Below are 24,297 nucleotides of genomic sequence, written 5' to 3'. Positions count from 1 at the left end.
GCAGAGTTTATGTATTGTTCATTTGGTCTCTTATTGTCCTGATCCCTTTGCCCATTGTCCCCTGCCCAGAGTTCCCAGTTACTGCTCTGTTACTCTGGGCCTTGGGATAGCTATTTTAGTTTGTTGTGCTCTGACTGACACACCTCTGGATGAGATTGCATGTTGGATATTTTCCCCAGGGACAAGCCCTTTGTGTTCTCTGCACTGGGGCGGGTTTCCTTGGGTGGAGGCACCAGGCACTCTTATAGGTGAGCCCAAACCCCAGAGGAGAAAAGGGAGAGGGCTGCAGCCACACAGCAAAGCTGGGTTGCATAAAGTTTGCAGATGACACACAAACTGGGGGAGTGGTAAATAACCAAGAGGACAGGTCACTGATTCAGAGAGGTATGGCCCACGTGGTAAGTTGGGTGCAATCAAACAATAGGCATTTTAATTTGACTACTTGTAAATGTGTACTCCTAGGAGCAAAGAACGTCAGCCATACTTACTGGGTGCGGGGGGGCCTCTAGCCAGGGAAGCAGCGACTCTGAAAAAGATTTGGGGGTAGTGGTGGCCAATCAGCTGAACAGGAGCGCCTGGTGTCATGCTGTGGCCAAAAGGGCTAATGTGATCCTGGGGTGCATAAACAGGGGAATCTTGAGTAGGAGCAGAGAGGTGTTTTTACCTCTGGATTTGGCCCTGGTGCGACCACGGCTGGAACCCTGTGCCCAGTTCTGGTGTCTACAATCTGAGAAGGATGTGGCTAAATTGGCGAGATTTAGTGAAGAGCTGCAAGAATGGTCAAGGATTAGAAAAGATGTCTTGTAATGATAGATTCAAGGAGCTCAGTCTATAGCAGAGCCCCATTTATCTGATCTAATTGCGCCAGATCGGATCATCGAAAAAATGGACAATCCAGAAAATAGGAAAAAGTGAGGTTGCAGCGCCATCTAGTGGCCACAGAAGAGATCTGCTTCTGGGCCTGTGTGTGCTGGTTGTTCAGTTCACATAGAGAGCTGGATCATGGAGGGTCGGATAAACGGGGTTCTGCTAGATTTAGCCTAACAAAGAGAAGGTTAAAGGGTGACTTGATTGCAGTCGATAAGTAACAACAGGGGGAACAAATATTTAATCATGGGCTCTTCAGTCTAGCAGAGAAAGGGATAACACAATGGCGGGAAGTGGAAGCTAGATAAATTCAGACTGGAAATAAGATATACATGTTTAACAGTGAGAGGAATTAACCATTGGAACAATTTAGCAAGGGTAGTGGTGGATTCTCCATAACTGGCAATTTTCAAATGGAGATGGGATGTTTTTCTAAAAGATCTGCAATTATTTGGGGAGGTTCTGTGGCCTGCGCTATGCAGGGGCTCCGACTAGATGATCACAATGGCCCCTTCTGGCCTTAGAATCTATGAATCTCACAGATGTTATGCAAAATACAGAAGGCACTTATCACATGAGACCCATAAGGAGAAACATCCAGCCTTGTCATGACGCAGCACCATCTTCCCTTCAGCCTTCAAACGCACACGCCACTGTCATTCTGCAGCTACTCTAGGTAAAATTAAGCCACTTTCTCTTGGCAAAGCAGCCATTAAAAGGCTTCAGGAGCCAAGGAAGCAAAGGGTAAGTTGTGTCTTCCAGAATGACAGGAGGAATCATAACTCCACTAATGTCCATAATGGTCTATGCAGCAAGCAAGCCCAAGTTTCTATAGATCCTGGTATCATGGATCTTTCTAGACACTCCACATTAACACAGGTGAATCTTCCATGGTGATCAACATTACAACACCATGGAAAAATACCCCTTCCTGTTAATTGTCTTTGGCCTGGTGTGGGGGACAAAGAATAGGGGTATGTGTCCCCTCAGTAGCCCCAGATAGTTTGGGAACCCTATCCTTGCGGAACCAGCAATAGCTTCCTGTGCATTGTCAAGCTTTGACCCAACACAATAGCACCTTCCTCATAGCATCGCAAACCTCCATGACAACAGCCCTGATAGTTGATCTACCAACACCCAACCGGTTGCTGCAACCAAACTATATCAACCATTTAAATCCACCAAGACTCAACGGGAGGTTTTTGACAAAAGTAGAGACCTTCTAGATCAAACCAGGCAAGAGTGCAGGATAGAAACTATGTCCAAATTGAATGTCACACATTCCAGCTGCACCACCTGGGAAACAATTAAGAGACTGTGCAGAGATTCTAGTCTGGGCAAGAGGGAATACCCAACTTGCAAACTCCATCCCATCCCAGCTAGCCAATGGCAGAGCTCCTAATCAAGACAAAGCTTTCAGCCATGCAGTTAACATGTAAAAAGTAACAGAGGGTCCTGGGGCACCTTTAAGACTAACAGAAGTATTGGGAGCATAAGCTTTCGTGGGTAAGAACCTTACTTCTTCAGATGCATCTTACCCATGAAAGCTTATGCTCCCAATACTTCTGTTAGTCTTAAAGGTGCCACAGGACCCTCTGTTACTTTTTACAGATTCAGACTAACACGGCTACCCCTCTGATACTTGGCAGTTAACATGGTGGTTGATGAGAGATGGCAGGCTTCAAGTGTAGACACAACCCTCATGGCTTCTTTCACTGATCAAGAGTTCGACCTAGTTATACATCAACTGCAGCCGAACAAAGCTCCTGTGCTAGATAACATCCACGATGAGTTTCTCTCTCATTTGGGGCCTGTCACCAAAAGCTGGTTATACCCAGGACCGCAGCATCCCAAAAGCCTGGCATAGAGCAAAGGTCATAACTGTTCCCAAGCCAGGGAAACCATTGACAGACCCAATGAGCTACCGACCGATTTATCTGCTGTCTGTTTACCCATAAATTGAGGGAAGGACTAATCCTGATGCAGATTAATGAGATGGTTGATCCAGCTGGATTCAGAAGGAGATGATGCACCCAAGATCAGGTATTTCATCTGATTCAAGACAGAGAAGATGAATTTAGTGCCTTGCATTGCTAGTGGCTGTTTGAACTATACACCAATTCCAGTCTGTATATGCTGGCACACAGTTCTGCCAGCTGTTAAGTCTCTTTTCATCTGTCACTGCTCTCCAAGCACACAATTACATCTCCATTGCGCTACAAAGGCTATGGCTATCTCCACCCCATTCTCAGACAGGGAACAACCCACTGTGCCCGCTCCAAGGGCTGCTTGTATTCAGGAGAGGCATCCAGTCTTGTGGTCCAGGCGGGCTGTCAAGGCTGATCTCTTGACACTCCTTTGGTACAGGTGCTCACACACTCTCAGCCCTTTCCCAGGCTTGGATGGTCAGTGCCACGAATGAGCCGAAAATCAAGTCCCTACAAAGTGGAAGCACCAGTGTCAATTCAGGAGTCCATCGCTGCACCTGCCTCCTTGTCCACTTGATGGTAGATGCTGGATCAAGCTCAACAGGCCACTCTCTGGCTCAACCAGAATTGCCGCAGCCATGGACAGCTTGGCCTGGTCTCCTCCCCACGCCGTGAGTGTGGGGCAGTGCCACAGACTATAACTCATGGTGGAAAAGTGCCTGACCCGAAGTGACCTTACACCCCATTTTCTGTATGGAAATATGTGTACGATACGAATATGGCATAACAGATGTATTTTATGCAAGATGGGTCACGTGAGGTATCATTGGAAAGGTGATGATTTACCGAATGTGATTATCCTATTTGTATGCATGTATCATTTCTGTATCTGAAGTTAGGAATATTGACTATGTAACAATTACAAGTGTGTGTGTATTTGGGAGACACCCACCAGACAACCGGCCATCAGCCTTGATGGGCCATTAGGAAGAAACAATAAGACTGTGAAGATACTAATCTCTCTTCTTCCAGAGAGGGGTCCTAGGAGGTAGCTGTGACACTACTAGGTCAGGTGGTCCTGTCACCTGGTACTAAACACCACCTTGGACACTCCTGGTACTTTTCCACTGGAAACAAAGGCTTCCCGCCTTATGTAAATTCTGCGTAAGGCTGGGGAGTAAGGCAAACAGGACTCTTCTCCATTGCCTTCCTGCCCAAGAAGAAAGACTGCTGCAAGTACCTGATGAGACAGAGGAACTGAGCTGAGGAAAAGGCAAGGGCTGAGTCCAAACTAAGACAGGAGCAGGGCCGCCCAGAGGGGGAGGCAAGTGGGGCAATTTGCCCCGGGCCCCGCGAGCTCTGGTCGAGGATCCCTTCCCTGGCTAGAGGCGCCTTTTTAATTTTTACTCACCCGGCGGCGCTCCGGGTTTTAGGCGGCGGGCCCTTCAGTCGCTCCGGCTTTTCAGTGGCATATCGGCGATGGGTCCTTCAGTGCTGCTGAAGACGCGGAGTGAGTGAAGGACCCGCAGCCGCCGCAGACTCGGAGCGCCGCCCGGTGAGTACAAGCGCCGCAGTGGGTGGCGCCTTTTTTTATGTCCGCTCCCCCGCTTTGCCCCAGGCCCCCTGAATCCTCTGGGCGGCCCTGGACAGGAGTCTAGTCTGTACAGTGAAATACCAGTACAAGGTTTCTATATGAGGCTTTGATACAAACTTTCATGAAAACAAAGGTCCCACGTGGGTAGACCCACTACAAGGTTATATGAAGAGGCACAATGTAAAGTCATCTGAAAAGTATCAGAGATTTATCTACAAGGATCTATTTTCCAAAGCCATGTTGATTTGCATTTACATTCCCTCCTCTAATTCGTTATTAATCGAGTCCCGTATCAGCTGTCACAGGTGCCTACTTTCTCATTTTCCTGGAGGTGCTCGACCCATGCTCTGCCTCAACTATACCCCTTGCCCCAAGGCCCCCATCCCGCCTCTTCCCACCTCCTCCCCTGAGTGCACCCCACCCTCCCTCTGCTCCCCTCCCTCTATTGTCTTCTGCCCACCCCTGAACAGCTGATCTGCAGCTGGCAGGAGGTGCTGGGAGGGAGGGAGGGGGGCCTGCCAGTGGGTGCTGAGCACCCATTATTATTTTTCCATGGGTGCTTCAGTCCTGGAGCATCCACCTATGTCAGCTGCTCCATTATCTTGCACAGGATTGAGCTCAGGCTGACAGGCCTATAATTAGCAAGATACCATTTACCTTTAAAAAAATTGGCACATTGCTGTTCTTCCAGTCATCTGGCGCTTCCCCAGTGCTCCGAGGCTTATTGCAAAGAAATGCTAACTGCGCGGTGAGTTCTTCAACCAGCTCTTTTAAAACTCTTGGATGCAAGTTACCTAGGCCTGCTGATTGAAAAGTGCCGAGCTTTGGTAGCATCAATTAGCCTGATGCTAATGAAGAGATTGTGAAATAAGAGAGGCATCCTGCAGCAAAACACAAACAGCAGGGAGCATATTCTGTTTACAAAAAAAGACAATGGAATCTAGGAGCAAAAGGGGGGTATTGAGGTATACCCTTGATCCCTCACTGAGGAGACAAACTGCCAGCGTGTTCCAGCTTATGAAAGGCTGGAAAACGCTACAAAGACTAACAGGAGTACTTGTGGCACCTTAGAGACTAACAAATTTATTAGAGCATAAGCTTTGTTAGTCTTTAAGGTGCCACAAGTACTCCTGTTCTTCTTTTTGCGGATACAGACTAACACGGCTGTTACTCTGCTACAAAGACTGCAGGCAAGCTAAACTTCATTAGACAAGAAAATATCGTATTAATTCAACCTAGTCTCTCAAATGTATTATGATTTTATTTTACATGTAACCATTTGTTCCCAAAACTTTTACTTGCTACTTCTTGAATCTGTTCTCTTTGTTAACTTCCGTTTATAGTGAAACTAAGCCTTAGGGGAAGGGGGAGTTATCCCAGGGCCTGCACCTCCCTAAGGATGGCCCTGGCCCCACCCCTCCCCACGCCCCAGCCCCACCCCTCCCCACGCCCCAGCTAGCGCCCTGCCCCTCCCCACGCCCCAGTCCCACAGCTACCGCCCCCCTCCGCACACCCCAGCTACCGCCCTGCCCCTCCCCACACCCCAGCTACCGCCCTGCCCCTCCCCACACCCCAGTCCCACAGCTACCACCACAGTCCAGCCCCACACCTACTACCCTGCCCCTCCCCACACCCCAGCTACCGCCCTGCCCCTCCCCACACCCCAGCCCCACAGCTACCACCACAGTCCAGCCCCACACCTACTACCCTGCCCCTCCCCACACCCCACCTACTGCCCCCCTCCCCACACCCCAGCTACCACCTGCCCCTCCCCACACCTCAGCCCCACAGCTACCGCCCCAGCACAGCCCCACACCTACTACCCAGCCCCTCCCCAAACCCCAACCACCACCTGCCCCTCCCCACACCCCAGCCCCACAGCCCCCGCCCTGCCCCCGCATCCCAGCTACCACCTGCCCCAGCCCCACAGCTACCGCCCCCCGCGGGCCCCAGCCCGACCCTGCCAGACGCGCTAACAAAAAGCGCTATGGGGGGGGGGGGGGACACTCCTGGCCGCCCCTTTCTAACACAACCAGGATCACGGCAGAGTGGCAGCTAGTCCTCCAATCAGGTGTCTGCTCCGCCCGGTAGGCGGGGTCCGTGCCCTCTTGGACGTAGTTCATGACTATCCAATCCGCTATAGCGCTGAGATTGCGTTTTGCTGATGGGCAGCTCCTTGGCCTATCAGACTCCTCTGACACTTCAGGTGCCAGGCTTAGCCAATCACCGTACGCGAACACAGAGCTCTCGATCCCCGCCCCCCACACCTCCCTCACCTATGGGCCAATAGGAGTGGAGCGGCGCGGAGGGGGCGGAGCTCATGCGCCGTGCGGCCCAATGAGGGGCCGGCGCGGGAGGGGAGCGCGCGGCGATTGCAGAGCTCAGGTAACCAGTGGGCGGGGCGCGCGGCAGGGGCGGGGCCAGGGGAGGAGGCGGGCGCCGAGCCGGAGCCGGAGGCAGCGCGAGCCCGGCCGGGGAGGAGGCGGCGCCGCCCCGGGCCCCATGGAGCTGGAGAACATCGTCGCCAACACCGTCCTGCTCAAGGCGCGCGAAGGTGAGGCCGGGCCCCGCCCCCGCCTTGGGGCCCCCGGGCCGCCCCCCCCGGGCCCGGCCGCGCAGCCTGCGGGGCGGCTACCGGGACGGCCCGGGGAGGGGGCGCGTGGGGGCAGTGGGTTCGGGGCCCGGACCGTGTGTGGCGGCTGGGGGTAGGAAGGATCGGGAGCGCAGGGTGAGTGGGGGGACCTGGGGGTGCAGGGTGGGAAGGGGGATGGGGGGCAGTGAGTAGGGGGGGATGGGGGCAGGGGACCTGGGGGTGCAGGGTGGGAAGGGGGATGGGGGGCAGTGAGTAGAGGGGGATGGGGGCAGGGGACCTGGGGGTGCAGGGTGGGAAGGGGGATGGGGGGCAGTGAGTAGAGGGGGATGGGGGCAGGGGACCTGGGGGTGCAGGGTGGGAAGGGGGATGGGGGGCAGTGAGTAGAGGGGGATGGGGGTAGGGGACCTGGGGGTGCAGGGTGGGAAGGGGGATGGGGGGCAGTGAGTAGAGGGGGATGGGGGCAGGGGACCTGGGGGTGCAGGGTGGGAAGGGGGATGGGGGGCAGTGGGTAGAGGGGGTGGTGGGTAGGGTACCTGGGGGGGGGCAGGGTGAGTAGGGGGATGGGGGTAAGGGACCCGGTGGGGGGCAGGGTGGGAAGGGGGATGGGGGGCAGTGGGGGTGTTGGATAGGGGGACCCGGTGGGGGGCAGTGGGTAGAAATTAAAAATTAAATTAATGGAGATATCCTATCTCCTAGAACTGGAAGGGACCTTGAAAGGTCATCGAGTCCAGCCCCCTGCCTTCACTAGCAGGACCAAGTACTGATTTTGCCCCAGATCCCTAGGTGGCCCTCTCAGTGATTGAACTCACAACCCTGGGTTTAGTAGGCCAATGCTCAAACCACTGAGCTATCCCACCCCCCAGAAGGGGTGTTGGGTAGGGGATCTGGTGGGGGGCAGGGTGGGTAGGGGGATGGGGGGCAGTGAGTAGAGGGGGTGGTGGGTAGGGGACCTGGGGGTGCAGGGTGGGAAGGGGGATGGGGGCAGTGGGTAGAAGGGGTGTTGGGTAGGGGATCTGGGGGTGCAGGGTGGGAAAGGGGATGGGGGCAGTGGATAGAGGGGGTGTTGGGTAGGGGACCCAGTGGGGGGCAGGGTGGGAAGGAGGGATGGGGGGCAGCAGGTAGAGGGGGTGGTGGGGAGGGGACCCGGTGGGGGACAGGGTGGGACGGAGGGATGGGCGGCAGTGGGTAGAGGGGGTGGTAGGTAGAGGATATGGTTGGGGATGGTTAGGGGTAGGCATCGTTAACGCCCTGATCACATGAATGCTGGGGTTTGGCCAAGCCCCAGAGCATATCCAGGAGCAGCAATCAGCAAGGCACCGCTAAGGCCCGGGCATGCGTGGACGATGCGGTGGGGCTGGGGAGAAGTCGTGTTTCTGCTGCAGGAGATGTATTGGGAGGACTTGGGGTCAGTGACAGGGTTACTGATGGTGGTGACGGTTGGGAGGCCGGAGTGCGGGAGGAAGGCAGAGTGGCTGGTCTGGGGGAAGCTCTTGTTGCACAAGCTTCTGCCTGTGAGATGCTATGCAGGAACTGAGCTGTAGCCACAAGCTGATATGGTTGGGGCAGGCAGAGAGGGGGCATTCGAGGTGTCTGAAGAGAATCAGGGGGAGTTAGCTAAGGGAGTTGTTGGGGGCTGTAGGGCTGTGCTGGGGTCAAGGATGTGCCTTGAATTAAGCATCTTCACTAGCAAAAAGAGGGTAATTATGCTGAGGGATCTGGGTCCTAGACCCAAAACCAGTCAGGGACGTTGAGGGGAAAACCCATTCCCAAGGGTTGGTGAGAGGGTGGTGGTCATGCTGGGATAGAAGGTGGATAGTGGCACATTTTAGAGAGCCAGAGAAGGTTCCAAAGGCAAAGGAATTGTTGAGCGTGGAGACACTGTAGGGAGAGGGAGCTGTGTTTAAATGACAGAAGAGGGAAGGGAGTTTGGAGAATGGATTATGTTGGGTGTGGCTGAGCATGTTGAATAGAGTGTAAATGGATAAACTGGGTGAGATTTATGGAGACATTTGTGTGAAGCCCCCGAGTGTGGGTGTCAGCCTCGCACTTGTTACCTGGGTTCACAACCTAGCATCTTGTTGGATCCTTTGCTGCTGGATATCCAGGTGCCGGTTAAGAGAACCTTTCATCACTTTTGCCTGGAGTCTGGGTAAGGGACTTAGCAGCAGGTATCTAGGGCTGTCATCTCGGAGTTGGGTCACTGCAGTGAGCTGTACATGGGCTACATCTTCAAAGGAGCCGGTTACGTTATGTTCAGCCCAAACTCTCCAGTGGGTGGGTGAACAAGGTTTTATTAAGCCTCAGACAAGTGGGAATGTTTGACATCTTAAAAGTCCAATGGAACAAGTTGTTTTTAAACAAATAACCCTTCTCCAGCAGCGTGTGCCACCCAAATACTGGAGCACTGAACTCCAGAGTGGGACTGACTATCATCGTACCAACTGAGCAAGATGCATAAACAATGTCCAGATGTGAACTGATTTCTAGAGACTCTCTCCCTTCTGATAACTCTGAGTGCTGTTAGTAACACAAGGAGAGGTTTATTTCAGTCGTATGATTTTTGGTTGACAGTACCTTATCTGAGACCATCTGGAGATTGCAATTTATCCAGAACGTGGGCTTTCCCAGGGGAAGCATCTCTCACTGGTTTTCTGTGGCCTGCACTGGCTAGCAGCCCATTTTCATGGGATGTTTATGAAGTTGGCTTTGACTTATGAAGCCCTGGACAGTTTGGGTCTTGCCTCCTTTGGAGATTACCTTTCTCCTTGTATGATTCCACAGCAGCTGTGTTCACCAGGAGTGCACAAGCTCACAGGCCATGGCTTAAGCAACAGAAGCCTAGGGCGGGGCACTTCTGGTGAAAAGTCCTTGACTCTTGACTTCCCTCTCCATGGTCTGCCACGTCCTGGATTGGAGAGCCTGTCTCTGTTCAGCCCAGGATTGCCATTGGGGAGGCTTTAAGGTGCTGCTGTGCCTAGTTTATCATGTTGTCTTTAGTTTTTGTGCGTGTCCTAAAAAGGTTATAACTAAATGCCTCGAATGTCTGGGGTGAGTAAGGAAGGGGAAGGTATTAGGGATGCTCCAGTAGAGGAAATACCGACATGAATTGGATTTGTCAGTTTCAGAGAAGGAAGCCAACTCCTTACCCTACTTTTTCCTGGTCAGATGAATGTGGAGAAGAGGCTGTATGAGGTGGAAGAGGGAGCAAGAGTTGCAGCACTCTTGGCAGTGCTCTCTCCAGTTTGAGCTTTTAGTCTTCCAAGCAGGGAGGCCTGTGTCACCGGCAGCCCACTGGAAGCATGCGTCTGCTCAGTCAGCATTGCAAACCTCCCGCTCTTTCTCCCTCACTGAGCTCATGATTGCATTATCAGGAGACCCCTTTCTAACCTGAGGTGTGAGGATCCTCCCCCTCCCCTCGCTCTTCCAGTTGGTTTTCTGCCCGAAGCCACTCTTCACAGGCCTTGCTGCATGGTCTGAGGATGGCTGGGATGTCGGTGAGCACAAGTATGCAGGTCAAAGCTTCCTGACTTACAGTGCCACTGCGACCAAGCATGCACTCAGCTGCCAAGGAGAAGCAATAGTGCTTCTCTCAATAGGAGAAACTTGCACTTAGTGCCTAGTGGTCACTCTTGCCCTTCACCACTTGTATCTTGATGGATGCACAAACCAGCTACACAGTGCAATTCTGGTGCTGGGCAGTCACCCTCAACCTTGTTGGCCTTATCCTTATTTCGTATGGATCCAGATCTCAACCTGGTTCTGTGGTAACTGTGGAAACTTTCTCTTCATCCGCTAGGTGCGCTACAGGGGCAGAATTACTCACTCAGGGTTTGCTGCGGGCTGGGCATTATTAGATTTCCTCTGATGTATTTTCAGTCCTGGAGGCCAGCTGGCTTTTGGTTTCTTCATCACAGTGTGAGATACTAGAGAGTCTGAATATCATATGTTGCTGGGTGCTCTGATTCTGGAGTGCTGCCCTGACACGGTTACCGAAGGAGAGGTGCAGACCGGGCGTTGTATCTGTTGATGCAGAGAAAAGCAAGAGGCAGACATGGCTAGCCATGCATATGGGTTACAAGAATATGCAGTTATAACAGTTAATGCCAGCAGAGTTTGGAAGGGATAAAAACTCATGGCTTTGAGGGTTAAACCTCTTAGGGACTAGGCTGAGACCTACATGGTAGGTAGTTTACCTCACATCTGCTACTGCTGGGTTTCTTTTAACTTCCCTGAGGCATCTGATGTTGGCCTGTCAGAGGCAGGATACTGGACTAGATGGACTGCAGGTGTGATCTGGCCTGGTAATGCCTTTGTTGCCAAAGATCAGCCTGGACCCTGGAATTTGAGGTCTAGACTTCTTGATGTCATTCTGAACCCCGAGGATTGTGGACTTTACTGATTAGGAGGCTGGTGAACTCTGCAGGGCTGGTGGGATAAATTTGTCCCTAAATGAAGCCCCAGAACTTGGTGTCCAGGCCTGCACTCAAGTGGCTGTGAGACTGGCACACCTGTCTACTTGCCACTGTTCATTACTGCTGGTGTTGCACCAGGAACACAAGCCCCTTTAGGGTTTCTGCATCTCTGCGCAGCCGTTCCTCTGCCAGCAAAGCCATTTACACACCACACTGTGGATCTCAGTGGTTCCAGAGCCTGTCCCAGAGGCAACAGAGGGTCCTGTGGCACCTTTGAGACTAACAGAAGTACTGGGAGCATAAGCTTTTCGTGGGTAAGAACCTCACTTTTTCAGATGCAAGACTTGCATACTCCCAGTACTTCTGTTAGTCTCAAAGGTGCCACAGGACCCTCTGTTGCTTTTTACAGATTCAGACTAACACGGCTACCCCTCTGATACTTGTCCCAGAGGCTGCTGCTGTCGTAAAGGCAAAGGAGCAAAGCCTGACTGCAGTCTCTTGGGCAAAATGGTAGAATTCAGCCTGACAATCCAACTGCCTCTGTAGTGGCTCTCCCCACCCCAGGGCTGACCCCAAAACTTTATAGGTGCAGGTCCCACTCCTTTGCTGATTCCTATAGTGACCATGGGCCTCAGCCCTCTGGAAAATGGAGCAGGCTCTGCCAGGTGCTGAGACTGAATTCCAGGACTTCTGGTTGGGTGGCAGGCTAGTAGCAACGTGGCGCTCGGTGGAGGTGCAAGTTGACTGTGAGGGTGATTAGCCAATGGAACAGCTCACCATTGGAAGTGGTGACTTTGTTATCACATGAAGCCGTTGAATCAAGGCTGCTTGTCTTTCTAAAAGAGATCCAGTTCAACCACACACTACTGAGCTCAGTAGTGTCACTTATCGAGTGAAGAAGAATTCCCTTCACTGCAGGAATGGGGGTGAAAGACTCTGGCCTCTGTTATGGAGGAGGTCAGATTAAGTGAACAGAGAGTGGCCCCTGCTGGATTTAAAGTCTAGGAAAAGGTTTTGAAGATGAGGGTTTTTGGGGAAAAACAAAAGCTGAATAGGGACATGGGCAGAGAAACTTCTCAAAGCGACTTGAAAATCAGGTTTGGGGTAGAAACCCCAGGCAAGTTAGAAGACTCAGGCCAGGTAATCCCAGAGCTATGTGCCGATGAGGTGGGGAACTGAAATCCCTTCAGTGTCAGACTTCGATATGGAAGGGTCCAGTGTCTGAAGGGAGATGCTATCAAAGCCTCCAGAGCAGGGCTGGGCACCCCGCGCCTGTCAGCGTAACACACTGGTGGGCTGCGAGACACTGTTTACATTGGCCGCCGGCAGCTCCCATTGGCTGGGAACGGCGAACCGCTGCGGGCGGCCAATGTAAACAGTGTCTCATGGCCCGCCAGCGCATTACCCTGATGGGCCGCAGGTTGCCCACCACTGCTCCAGAGAAACTAGGTGGCAGCAATTATCTTGCACCCAGACTCAAGAGACGTGAAAGGAACCCTGCCATAAACAGCTGTCTTCCAGAGACTGGAGTCAGTTACTCGCACATGGGGGACCCACAGCCTCGGTTCTGGGCAACTATCCAGCAAGGAGCTCAGCCGGGCTTTCTGCTCTGCTATTAACGGTCACTTTCCCTGGGCGTCTGGGTGCAGTTAAGCACACCCACCGAGTTAATGTGCCGTACAGTCTTTTATTAGAACCATGGAAAGCACCAATCCAGAGTTTGCAATACATGTGCTGGCCTAGCTGCTTGGATGTGCCGGAGCAGTAGGTGGCTCTACCACCCTTCTGCATCCCCCTATCCTGGGGGTCAAGTTGCAAAGCCCCCCTTGCAAGTGAGAGCAGCCTGTGCTGGTGGACAGAACCGCTTTGCTGGCCAGGATTGCTCGTCAGTCCAGCCTCCCTGGAACACCACTTACACTGATGCAGGTGGGGTGGGATGGCGCTGCCCTACCCCATGGAACGTGTGCTCAGGGAGTCCTCAGCTGCTGCCCGAAGAGCACTGCAAGTTTCCGTTGCACTGCAGCTGGGGGCCAGGAGCCAAGAGGGGTTGAGGATCTGGCCCACTGAATGTAAAGCTGTTCCCTACAATATCAACCCCTCCCCCAAATTAACTCCCCACCACTCACCCACTCTTGCCCCTATGCCTCTGAAAATAGGCCAACTTGGCAGTGTGCCCTGGAGCCCAGCTCCTTCAGGCTTTGGGTGGGGAAGAGCTCCTCCTGGAGAATGGGCTTCCCCCTGAAGGCAGGGGCTATTAGCTGAAGTGCCCCCACTGCTGGCTGCTGTGAGGCAGTTGTGCAGGGAGGGCAGCTAGAGCTCAGCTGGGCACCCAGATGCTTGCTGTAACCGAGGGGAGAGCTTGGGGGGGTGAATGCCACGGTTCCTTTTCTAAACAAACAAGTCAAAGGAAACATGAGTTCTGCAGCTCTTCTCTTCTCCTCCTGCCTCCCCCGAGCATGAAATGGGGCTCTGGGTCTGCCCTTCATCAAACCCTCTGCATGTCAGGTGGGCTCTCCCTGGCTCTGTGCCCCCCCCCCCCCCCCCCAGCCTTCGTCCTTCACGTTCTGTCACTGCAGGCTGGAGCTGAGAAGAAGGTGTCTGTGCTGCTGGCTCCTTCTCCCCCTCCACTTGCCCGGGGCATTGAGTCACTTCCTTCCTGGGTTTGTAGAGTTGCACAGCGGAGCTGCTGATGTTGGGCAGATGCAATGCTGCTGCCCACAGAACATGCAGCAAACTCTGGCATGTGCACCAGGTGCTCAGCTCCTTGGGCTCCAGCCTGCTGTAGCCTGCGTGGCTGCATGAGACACTCTGGGCTGGAATTTCGCTCTATCCAGAGCCCAAGTAGTGTATGGAGCTGGTGGCTCGTGCCTAGTACCGGAGGCAGCAGTGTCTCCTCCGGATGTTTGCCTCTCTGAAGCTTTCAGTGTTGTGCGTTTGGACTGTGAGAAGTGAGCCTGGGGGAAGCTCTTGTTGAAGGCAGCAATACCACGGGCTGGCCAGAGCTGGAGGCACTCGGTCCTGCGCTGTACCTGGGGATTTTCTGCTGGGTACAGTCCCTCCCTCCACCCCTCTGCCAAGGCTTTTGTCTGTGTATTTAGTAAGTGCCCCCATCCTGTCCCTGTCCAGATGGTCTCTTATAGGCCCCCCAGTGGTGGCTGCAGGAAATCTGGCTGATGTGCAAACTGGCCAGGATCAACACTAGGGGTTGGCTCATGTGTTCAGCAGTTGTTGGTATGCTGCCGCCAACTGCTTTTTCACTAGCTGATCGATCAATCAGAAAGAAACATCTTCCTCCCCGTTTTTTCTTTTGAAGAGTCCCATTTCTGGGCCTGAATCAGCTGGGTGTGGCTGAGGGGTTGAACACAGCTCAAGTGCACCTTGGCTGGCCTGGAGGAGAGACAGGTGTGCTGTGGGCTAGTTTCCAGAGTGCAGCATTTTAATACTTGCCATTTACAGAGTATTTAGAGAGCTTCCCAATCCTGTCCCATGGCGCTGGGCAATTAACCCTAAGAGACCAATCTGCTTTTAACAGTATTGATGCTATAATGATACCTGGCACTTGGATCCTGCTTTCCAGACAGGAACTAACTCTCGCTCCCTACCTGGGAGGGAGGGAGGAGTTCGTTCCATTTGTAGGCAGGGAGGCTGAAGCGACTTGCCCAAGGCTACCCAGTGAGTTGGCTGCAGAGCTGGGATTAGAGCAGAAATTCTTGTCTTCCGGTCCCAGGTGCATTTTTCGATAGCATGTTGCCTCCCTGTAGTGAATATATTTAGCCTTGGAAGACTAGGTAGCATGAACATCTCTAATTGTGCTAGGCAGGAAATTCTGCAGCTGGGGACTTCATACCTTTGCAGCACTAGGTAAATGTTACTCTTCAGCTTACTTTCAGAGATGGGATCTGAATACAGGCTTGGGAGCTAGAACTTCAGCTGATACAGATGCTCTTAGGCCTTCTCCAGTCTATGCCTTAGTTTCCCCATCTGTAATAGCAGATAACTCCTTTGAAATGCTTGGATAGAAGAGCTCATTGTTGTTGATTCAGTGACTTCCTGCTCTTCTCTAAGGAGCTGGAGTGATTTATCTTTCCTTTAGCAGCAAGGCGGGGTCCTGTCATGCAGGGAGAAAGGCACCACTGCTGTCTAGATCCACAGCATGGGGCTCGGGTCCAGGCAGTCCGTTCCCTGATTCCTGCTGGCTAGGTGTGGCTCAGCAGGGGGGTGTCTCCTTCCCAGCTGTCTCCGCTGCCAGGTCAGACATTCTAGCTGGGTCTCGTTTGTGGCTGCCTCATTGTGATGTCTGTTCTGTGCCCCTGCAGGCGGCGGAGGGAACAGGAAGGGCAAGAGTAAGAAATGGCGCCAGATGCTGCAGTTCCCGCACATCAGCCTGTGTGAAGATCTCCGGCAAGCACTCGGTGAGGAATAGCTGTTTGTTGGATGTCGAGTGCTGTCCCCTGCCCTGTTTGCACGTGGGGCTGGCGGAGATACATGGTTGGCTTCCTTGGGGTGACTCTTAGTTGCCTGGCGGGGAGTTCATCCCTTGTCCTGTAAGCTCTGCCTAACTGCATTTGAGAGACTCAGTGTGTCATGGGAAAAACTAGGGTCACTGTGGTGTGTACAGAGGGCACAGACCTGCCAGACGGGGTAAGAGTTTGGGTGCAGAGAAAGGGGGAATGCTGGTAAGTCATGCTTTCTCCAAGCCCGCTGGACATATCCAGCAAGGTCCTCCAGGGTCCTCTAGACCAGTGGCTCTTGACCTTTCCAGACTACTGTCCCCCTTTCCGGAGGCTGATTTGTCTTGCACACCCCCAAGTTACATCTCACTGAAAAATGACTTGCTTACAAAATCAGACATAGAAATACAAAAGTGTCACAGCCACACTAGTGCTGAATAATGCTGACATTCTCATTTTTACCATATCATTATAAAATAAACCAACTGGAATATAAATATTGTACTTACATTTCAGTGCATAGTGTATAGAGCAGTAGAAACAAGTAATTGTATGAAATTTTATTGTGTCCTGACTTCACTAGTGCTTGTTATGTAACCTGTTGTAAAACTAGGCAAACACCTAGATGGGTTGATGTACCCCCGGAAGAGCTCTGTGTACCCCTGGTTGAGCCACTGCTCTAAACCATGACAGGTTTCCCCAGAGACAGGAACTTTCTTTCATTAAACAGCCCAAAGGGTGTAGCTGAGCCCCAAATCACATTTCAGGGCTTCCCCTTACATAGATGGAGTAGCCAGCGGATTCCTATGGCCAAGGTCCCGTATATTCCCTGGCAAGCTGGGCCTAAATTCTTCACCGCGGTCCCTGGGGATCTGATGCAGCAGCATCATTCTGGTTACCAGTGGAGCTTTTCAGTGAACTGCAGCTGAGACCGTCACGGCTGATTTAGTAGCGCTGGGTTGGTGGTTCTGATACTCAGTGCAGTTTGTTGGATGCTGTCCCCGTGTTTTCGGTGCGTGAGGTGCTCAGGTTTTGGTCCTGCCATTGCATAACTGCATCATCAAAGCCATGGAGGGAGCTGGAGGTTTTGGCAGTTGAGTAGGGGGCAGCTGGAGCGTTGGGCCCCTGGGGTTGTTTGACGCTGTGGGATAAACGCCTTACAGCTGAATATTAGTGAAATAGTGACGTCACATTTTAAGTTGTCACCGTTAAATTTCAGAGTTAACAGCCAATTGAGATGAATTATGTAGTTCCCCCCCTGAGCTATTGTTTCAGGCCGTCTGCAGACTAGGGCAGATGTCACTGCATCAGGTGCATTCAGGTCACATTGTGAACTTGGGCCGTGATTCTGAGCACACTGGATGGTGGTGGCCACAGGGAGCTGGGTGTGGCTCCCTCATCCTGAGTGTGAGGCCCCACTGGAAGTTAGAGCAACAGGGGGCCTACTCTAACTTCCATCCCGTGTGTGAGCTCCAAGCTTCTAGCTCAGTTCCATCGCACCCCGTCTCGCCCGGCCCTGTCTGCCACACCCCCACCCTTCCCCACAACTCCCTTTTGCTGGGGGTGGAGGGTGCCACTGCTGAACTTAGGACCAAATTCTCCTGTTTACCTTTTTAAACAAAAGCTGAGATTTTGGAACAGTTCTGCCCCCCATTGCTGAGGATGGGAGCTGCCTTCGTCTCTAGCCTGTTCCATAGCCATCCCAATGTTCTGACTGTTGTGCTCACTAAGCAGAGCTTTTTCTTCAGCTGGTCTCTGGTGCTCAGACCTCTATTCAGTGGGCATTACAAGGCATTTCATCTGCTGTTGTGCTGCCTGTTCACTCAGGCTGGCTGTCAAAGTTTAAATGTCCTTTCCACTGTCCTCTGGCACATCTGGCCAAGGCGTTGCCCTTGGGTTGCTTTGGAAGACCTGGTTCCTGTCCTCCCTGCTGGGTTGCTCCCCGTGCCCCCTCTACTCCCTTTGGTGGGCTCCAGCTTTGTGCTTTACTGGCTGTAGATCTGTTCCAGGTAGAGACTCCTTCTCATTTACAGGTAAAGGACTGAAGTGCTGCCCCTCTGGGGAGAGGTGAGGGGGATGGTAGTCCATGTTCAGGATGGGTCTGCATGTTTGTTTCCAGCAGGGGTTCCCGTATTTTCCTCTCTCACTAATGGCTTCAAGGCCAGGTGTGGGCATTCTTATTTCCCTCCCCACATAACCTGAGGGGGTGGACAGGCCCCGCTACATCACTGAGCTAAAAAACCCACTGCAGAAATCCAGCCTCTGTGCATGCACTGGCAGTGCCAAGTCCTGCAAGCAGTGAGGCCTGTGCCGCTCTGGGGCCAGTGATGGCACCGAGGGAGTCTCTGACCTTGCCAGGCTGCAAACCTTTCACCTTCCTCATTGGAGTGAGCTCATTTCCCCACAGAGAAGGAAATAGTGCAGCTAGTGAGGCAGCAGTGTGACCCCCTCCCCTGGGCTGGAGCTGTTGTCGCTGAGCTCTGCACCACTCAGGAAGCCGCAGCTTCCTCAGGAGAAACTGCTGCATAGGGGAGGGGAACGCCTACAATATGCCTGCCATGTAGGAGGGCGGGGCCCTGGCATCCTATGGAGCAGTGTGGGGACTTCTGTCCTGGGGAGGGGCACGGGGTAGGTGCTGAACACAGTGAGATGCATTCTCCCCCTCCCCCCAGTGCTACCCTTGCAGTGCCACCCTGCTCACCCCGTAGTGTGAGCAGAGCGAGGTCCTTCTGCTCTGCCTGGAGCAGGCATAGACCCCAAGGGCAAATGGAGCCCCCCTGAAGGCTGGGATGGCCAGGTGTCCCGGTCCCTGCTGGCTGAGTGAGGGCTTTAAACATTACTGATTAATGGGGAATAAGCAATGAGTCTTGCAGGAATCAGTTCTCAGTCCACCCCTCAGTAATGTTTTTACATATTTTTACCAATGAGCTGAAATAAAATATAAAGGCATTGCAGACTTAAAAAGAAATAAAGAAAAAAATTGCAGATGGCCCAAAGATTGATCGGGGTGGTAAATAAAGATGAGGACAGGTCACTGATACTGAGTGATCTGGATTGCTTGGTAAGTGGGGCATGAACAAATGTGTTTTGTTATGGTCAAATGCAAAGGCATACATCTAGGGATAAAGAACATAGACCATATTTTATCCTGAAATGCAGTGGCTCTGAAAAGGACTTGCCTGGGGCGGGGGAGGCAGTATGGTAGATAACCAGCTGAACATTATTCCCAGTTGAATGCGATGGCTAAGAGAGCTAACGTGATGCTTGGATGTACAAGCAGGGGAATATCAAGCAGATGTGGAGAGGTGACATTACCATTGTATACAGCATTAGTGAGACCGTTACGGGAAGAGTCCGGTTCTGGTGTCTGCACCTTAAGAAGCATGTTGAAAAATGATGAAAGGTTTATAGACTAGCTACAAGAGCGATTTGAGGTCTGGAAAACCTGCTATACAGGGAAAGGGTTAAGAAGTTAAATAGATTAAACTTATCAGAGAGAAAGCTGTGGTGACTGTACCATGGGCAGTAAATATCTCCATGGGGAAAATATTTTGGAAAGGAGGGCTCTAATGTAGAAGACAGAGGCAGACCAAGATCCTATGGCTGGATATTGAAGCTATCCAGATTAGATTAATGGAGGAAATAAGGCACAAAGTTCTAGCAGTGAAGGGACTTGCTTGTTGGAACAGCTTTACCTAGGCTCGTGTCAGGTGGCGTCTCTAACCAGGACTGGATGCCTTTTCCTAAATGCTACACTTTAGTTCAGCTGCAAGTTATGGGCTCCATAGAGGAATCACGGGGCATGATTCTTTGGCCTGTATAAGAGTAGATTGTTGCAGCGCCCCCTACTGGCCTGGTCTGTGAATTCTCATTGGCTGTGGCTATGATGGGCTTTGCTTATACCTACATTTGAGGCAAGCGGCTCACTTCCTCCTTTGCATTTGCAGAGCGGGACTATCGCAGCCTGTGTGAGAAGCAGCCGATTGGGCGCCTGCTCTTCCGGCTGTTCTGCGAGACGCGGCCTGAGTTGTCACGCTGTGTCAAGTTCTTGGATGCTGTGGTAAGCACAGAGCTGTGTGAGAAATTCCTCCAGGACGCTGTGACCCATGTCTGGAGAGTCAGGGGCCAAGGCCCAGTTGGCGTAGAGCCCTCAGTCTGTTGCTAAATGTAGGGCTGAGTGTGTGGGGAGACCTGAACTCTTGACCCTCCGCTTTATGCTGCAGCGTTTCCCTGCAGAAAGAGTCTGTTACCTGCTGTTCTGTAAAGATTGGGGCTGTGCCCTGAGGTTGGGGGGCAGTTTGCAGGAGCCCCATTGTGCCAGTAATGGGGAGAGGGGTATTATTGATGGCAGGCAGCTAATTCATGCTGTTCTGTGGCACTCCCTCTGCACGCACTTCCTGCATATCTCCATGCCCAGCAGGGGTAGTCCTTACCAGCCTCGGTTTCTCTGTACAGGCAGAGTATGAAGTGACTCCAGATGAGAAGCGGAAAGAGTGTGGGCAGCACCTGATTGACAGCTACCTAAACCCCAAGGTAATCGACCCGAGCAGGCTGCTTGAACTGCTGGCTCCGTGCCAGCATGTGTAAGAGACGCTTGGGAAGCATTAGCACCCAGACGCTCACAGCGTGCTCGGGAAAGAGCACCAGCCACCCCCAATGCAGGGCAGAGGGGAGCAAAGAGTCCCTCCACTCCCCCAGTAACAGAGATCCTGGGGGCAGGCCAAGACCTGTGCTGGGTTCCTGCGGATTCCGTTCCCCTAGCGGCAGCCCATGGAGGCCCCTGGGGCTCAGCTCCCTGTGTCTGATTCAGTCCCTCCTCTCCCAGAATGTGGATCATGTGCCCGAAGTTCCCTCGCCGCTGGTGAGTGCTTGTTCTGAGAGGCTGGAGCAGGAGCCATCCAAGGAGCTCTTCAAGGAAGCAACCAAGTAAGTTGGGGAGGGGCCCCAGGGCCTGGCTCGAGGTTACATTGGATAGTGTAAATATTCCCAGGGGAATGGACATTACAGGTCATTGGCTGAGTCCAGTGTGGCCCCTGAAGGAGCAATTTGGGTTGCTCCTGGGATTTGAGACTTGCTCCCTAGCATTGATAGCTAACGGGATTTGCATTTGCACTGAGCAGGCTGAATCTAGCCAGCACTGATGGGGGAAGGAAGTGTGAGTGCAGGCCAGCTTCTGCGTTTCCTGCATTTCAGGGGTCCCTGAAGGCCACAAGGTGGTGCAGGAATCTCTGTTCTTATGTGTTCTCTCTCTTTCCTGGTGTTCGAGTCACCATCCTGAATGGATCCTGTCCTATCTCCTATGGTCAGCCCTGGACTTGCTGACCTCCTGCTTGTGGCTCTCGCTGGGCTCTCCAGCCTGTCTCTTTGGGCTGAGACTGGGACAGACCAAGAGTCAAATGCTCTACCTGCCCTAATGCTGTCTGCATCTGGATGTGGCTGTTGTGAACACATGGTAGCAGCTGTGAGTCCGGGGGACTCCAGGAGGTGGGACGTGCAGGGCCTGAGGCCTGCTTGGTTGGGGGGGAACCACAGTGATGGTGCCTGGAGTTCTGTACCGTGTAAGTATGTAAAGGAAACCGTTAAGCAAGCCGATCCTCCTTCTCCCCCGTGCTCTCCAGCCCAGACGTTGCCTAACTGAATATTGGGCCTAGCAGCAGGTGTGCCCGCTGCCTTTATGGAACGTAACCAATGGTGTTGTATGAACAAGGAGTCTCCAGCCTGGGCCCTGCCGTCTCTTGGCAGCCCCTGGAAAGGGAAGAGCCCATCTGCTGCTCTTGATGTACTCTGCAGTCCAGACGCTTTCTGCAGGGCTCATCGCTCTGCAGCCTGGCCTTGGCACCAGCCTCAGGAGCCGGGAATGGTTCAGACTGGTCCCCGGGTGGCCCGTTGTGGACCTGCTCCGATCTCCGTGCCTGCACACAGCAACGGTGCCTCAGCAGCTGATTACGATGTCTGGGCGTGGCCTTCTGCAGGGGGCACCGCTGCTAAGGACGCTCTCCCAAGGGGCAGACAGCACCACATCCTCCTCGTGTGCATAGCCCAGCCAGCGCCTGGTCACAGGGGCCATGCTTGGATCTGAGCAGTGCCAGCCCAGCTCCATAAGCGGCTTTCCCCACAGGCGATGGTCACCTTCCTCTTCCTGCAGCGGCTGCAGATCACTGAATGTCAGGACCAAAGGGCTCTCCAGGGGTGGTGATGGGTGCTTGGGGCAATGCCTGGCTGCCCTGCTAGGAGGGTGCAAGGGTCTCCTTCGTCTTGGGTGCAGCTGCGGGGAAGGCCAGCTGCTGCTTGGATCAGAGGGGTCTTAGGCCCAAGTCTGGGCTGGCGAGCAGCGGATCCTTTGGAAAACATTTACAGCATCCTCCTGCCATCACTGACTGGCTGTCCCTCTCTCCCAGGCTCATCCATGACTATCTGAGCGTGGCTCCCTTTGCCGATTACCTTGACAGCATCTACTTCAACCGCTTCCTGCAGTGGAAATGGATGGAAAGGTAAGTCTGTCCCTGCTTCTCTCGGGGGGCCCTGCAGGCTCAGGGCTGGGGAGTGCTGCTCGAAGGGGACCCACAGCCCCTCCTTGCTTTCTGGCCAAAGCCAGTCAAGTGGGAGCAGATGTTCTGATCCCTCCCATCGGCGCAGGGTGCTGTTCTCCTCAGCACCCACAGAGCCCTTTCCAGGCTTTAATTAAAGCAGCAATAGGCCCTGCTTTCCCTGTGGCTGCAGAGCCCAGGGTTAGCCCTCTGAGTTCCTGACTCTGTCGGCTAGGTCAGGCCAGGTGTACCTGTTGCGCCTGGGTGGGTGGGGGACTTGTGCCACGCAGCCTGGTAGCTCACTGCTCCGCCTCTCCTCTCAAGCCTGGTACCTCACTGCTCCGCCTCTCCTCTCAAGCCTGGTACCTCACTGCTCCGCCTCTCCTCTCAAGCCAGCCTCTTCTGCTTTGTTCACAGGCAGCCGGTGACTAAAAACACTTTCCGCCAGTATCGCGTGCTGGGAAAGGGAGGCTTTGGTGAGGTGAGTGGCCTGCACGCTCTCCCGCCTTCGAGTATGCAGGAGATTCAGGGGCCAAAGCTTTGTCCTGCCAAAGGGCCCCACCCGCCGCTGAGGATGGGACTGGGCCTTGCTTTCTGACCCAGTCCCCAGGAAAGCCTCCCTTGCTGGGTGCTCTCTGCTCTTGTTCTTGCTCCCCTTTTCCGGAGCGGGGAGAGCACCTCATGTTGGACACTAGAGCTGCGTCTGGTGGGGAGAGAGGGGCTGGCATGGCGTGTGTTCAGGACAGGCAGTGCTGGGGGAGCACTTGTCACACCTGCCACTGCTTGGGCAGAGGGCCAATATCATTCTCTCCCATCTTACAGATGGGAAAACTGAGGCACACAGCTGGGATTCTCCTGAGTCGGTGGCAGAGCCAGGACTTCTGACTCCCAGCCCCTTGCTTATGCCGTTGGGTTACACCTCTTTCTCGGGCTGTAACTGCCTCGAGCATCCCCTCCATGGTGGCCAATGGGTTGCAGGCCTTGTCACGACTTGGTGACAGGTGTCCAGGTTTCACTGCCATGTGCTCACAGGGGGACAGCTCAAAGTTGGGAGAAGTAGGTAACCAGAAGAGTCAGATGCACAGGCCACACTGGGGCAATGATCAGAGACCAGCAGGCAAGGGAGAACCATGAAAGCCCATCAGGAAAGGAGTTGATCTGGTGGCTTGCTTGGCTGGCAGACCCAGAAGTGCATGCCACTAATATTAGCAGTTTGGATAGGGGTGGAGTCTAATCCCTCGGCCTGCACCAGCTGGGTTCTGGGGCAGGGTTTGGCCTGCATGCTGAACCTGCTGGCTTCCTCCAGGTGTGCGCATGCCAGGTGCGAGCCACTGGGAAGATGTATGCCTGCAAGAAGCTGGAGAAGAAGCGGATCAAAAAGCGGAAGGGGGAGTCCATGGCCCTGAACGAGAAGCAGATCCTGGAAAAAGTGAACAGTAGGTTTGTAGTAAGTACATAGGAACTGCTTTCACTTTGCATCAAGGGGCTGAGAGGCAGCTGACCCACCGGCGGCCCACGCTCTGCGCTGCAGTGGGGCTGCACAAGGAGCCTGTGTGGATCCTAGTGCTGCGTTTCCCGAATGGCTGGACTGTAAATGTGCCACCCCCCTGGCTGGGCATGAGAAGGCATGGCAGCCGTGCTCTGAGGAGGGAGCAGGCCTTGCCCGGGAGAACCCTAGGGTTGCCAGGCGTCCGGTTTTCGCACGGAACGCCTGGTTGAAAAGGGACCCTGGCGGCTGCGGTCAGCACCGGTGCCCGGCTGCTAGAAGTCTGGTCAGTGGCGCAGTGGGACTGAGGCAGGCTCCCTGCCTGCCCTGGCTCTGCATGGCTCCTGGAAGTGGCCACATGTCTGGCCCTGAGGCTCAGGGACCATCAAGGAAGCTCCACGTGCTGCCCCCACCCCCAGCGCCAGCTCCGCAGCTCCCA

General features: G+C 53.6%; 1 protein-coding gene across 3 annotated transcripts in view; it reads left to right on the top strand.

The window, feature by feature from the left end:
* The first annotated feature begins 6,783 nt into the window (after positions 1–6,783).
* The window catches only part of GRK6 (G protein-coupled receptor kinase 6), a 33,390-nt gene continuing 15,876 nt past the window's right edge, over positions 6,784–24,297 (top strand). For 2 of the 3 annotated variants that reach the window (XM_065555218.1, XM_065555219.1), the window contains exons 1-8: positions 6,784–6,943; positions 15,711–15,806; positions 19,793–19,905; positions 20,301–20,378; positions 20,671–20,771; positions 22,244–22,336; positions 22,790–22,853; positions 23,679–23,819. In XM_065555218.1, coding sequence (XP_065411290.1) covers positions 6,892–6,943; positions 15,711–15,806; positions 19,793–19,905; positions 20,301–20,378; positions 20,671–20,771; positions 22,244–22,336; positions 22,790–22,853; positions 23,679–23,819 — 738 coding nt within the window. In that variant the 5' untranslated portion in view covers positions 6,784–6,891. The remainder of the gene's footprint in view (positions 6,944–15,710; positions 15,807–19,792; positions 19,906–20,300; positions 20,379–20,670; positions 20,772–22,243; positions 22,337–22,789; positions 22,854–23,678; positions 23,820–24,297) is intronic. The other variant, XM_065555220.1, reaches the window with a different exon arrangement.

Source organism: Chrysemys picta, chromosome 8, assembly GCF_011386835.1.
Source record: "Chrysemys picta bellii isolate R12L10 chromosome 8, ASM1138683v2, whole genome shotgun sequence".
Taxonomy (NCBI): Eukaryota; Metazoa; Chordata; order Testudines; family Emydidae; genus Chrysemys; species Chrysemys picta.
The sequence above is the reverse complement of the archived record's forward strand: the minus strand, read 5'-3'. Positions and strand labels throughout refer to the sequence as shown.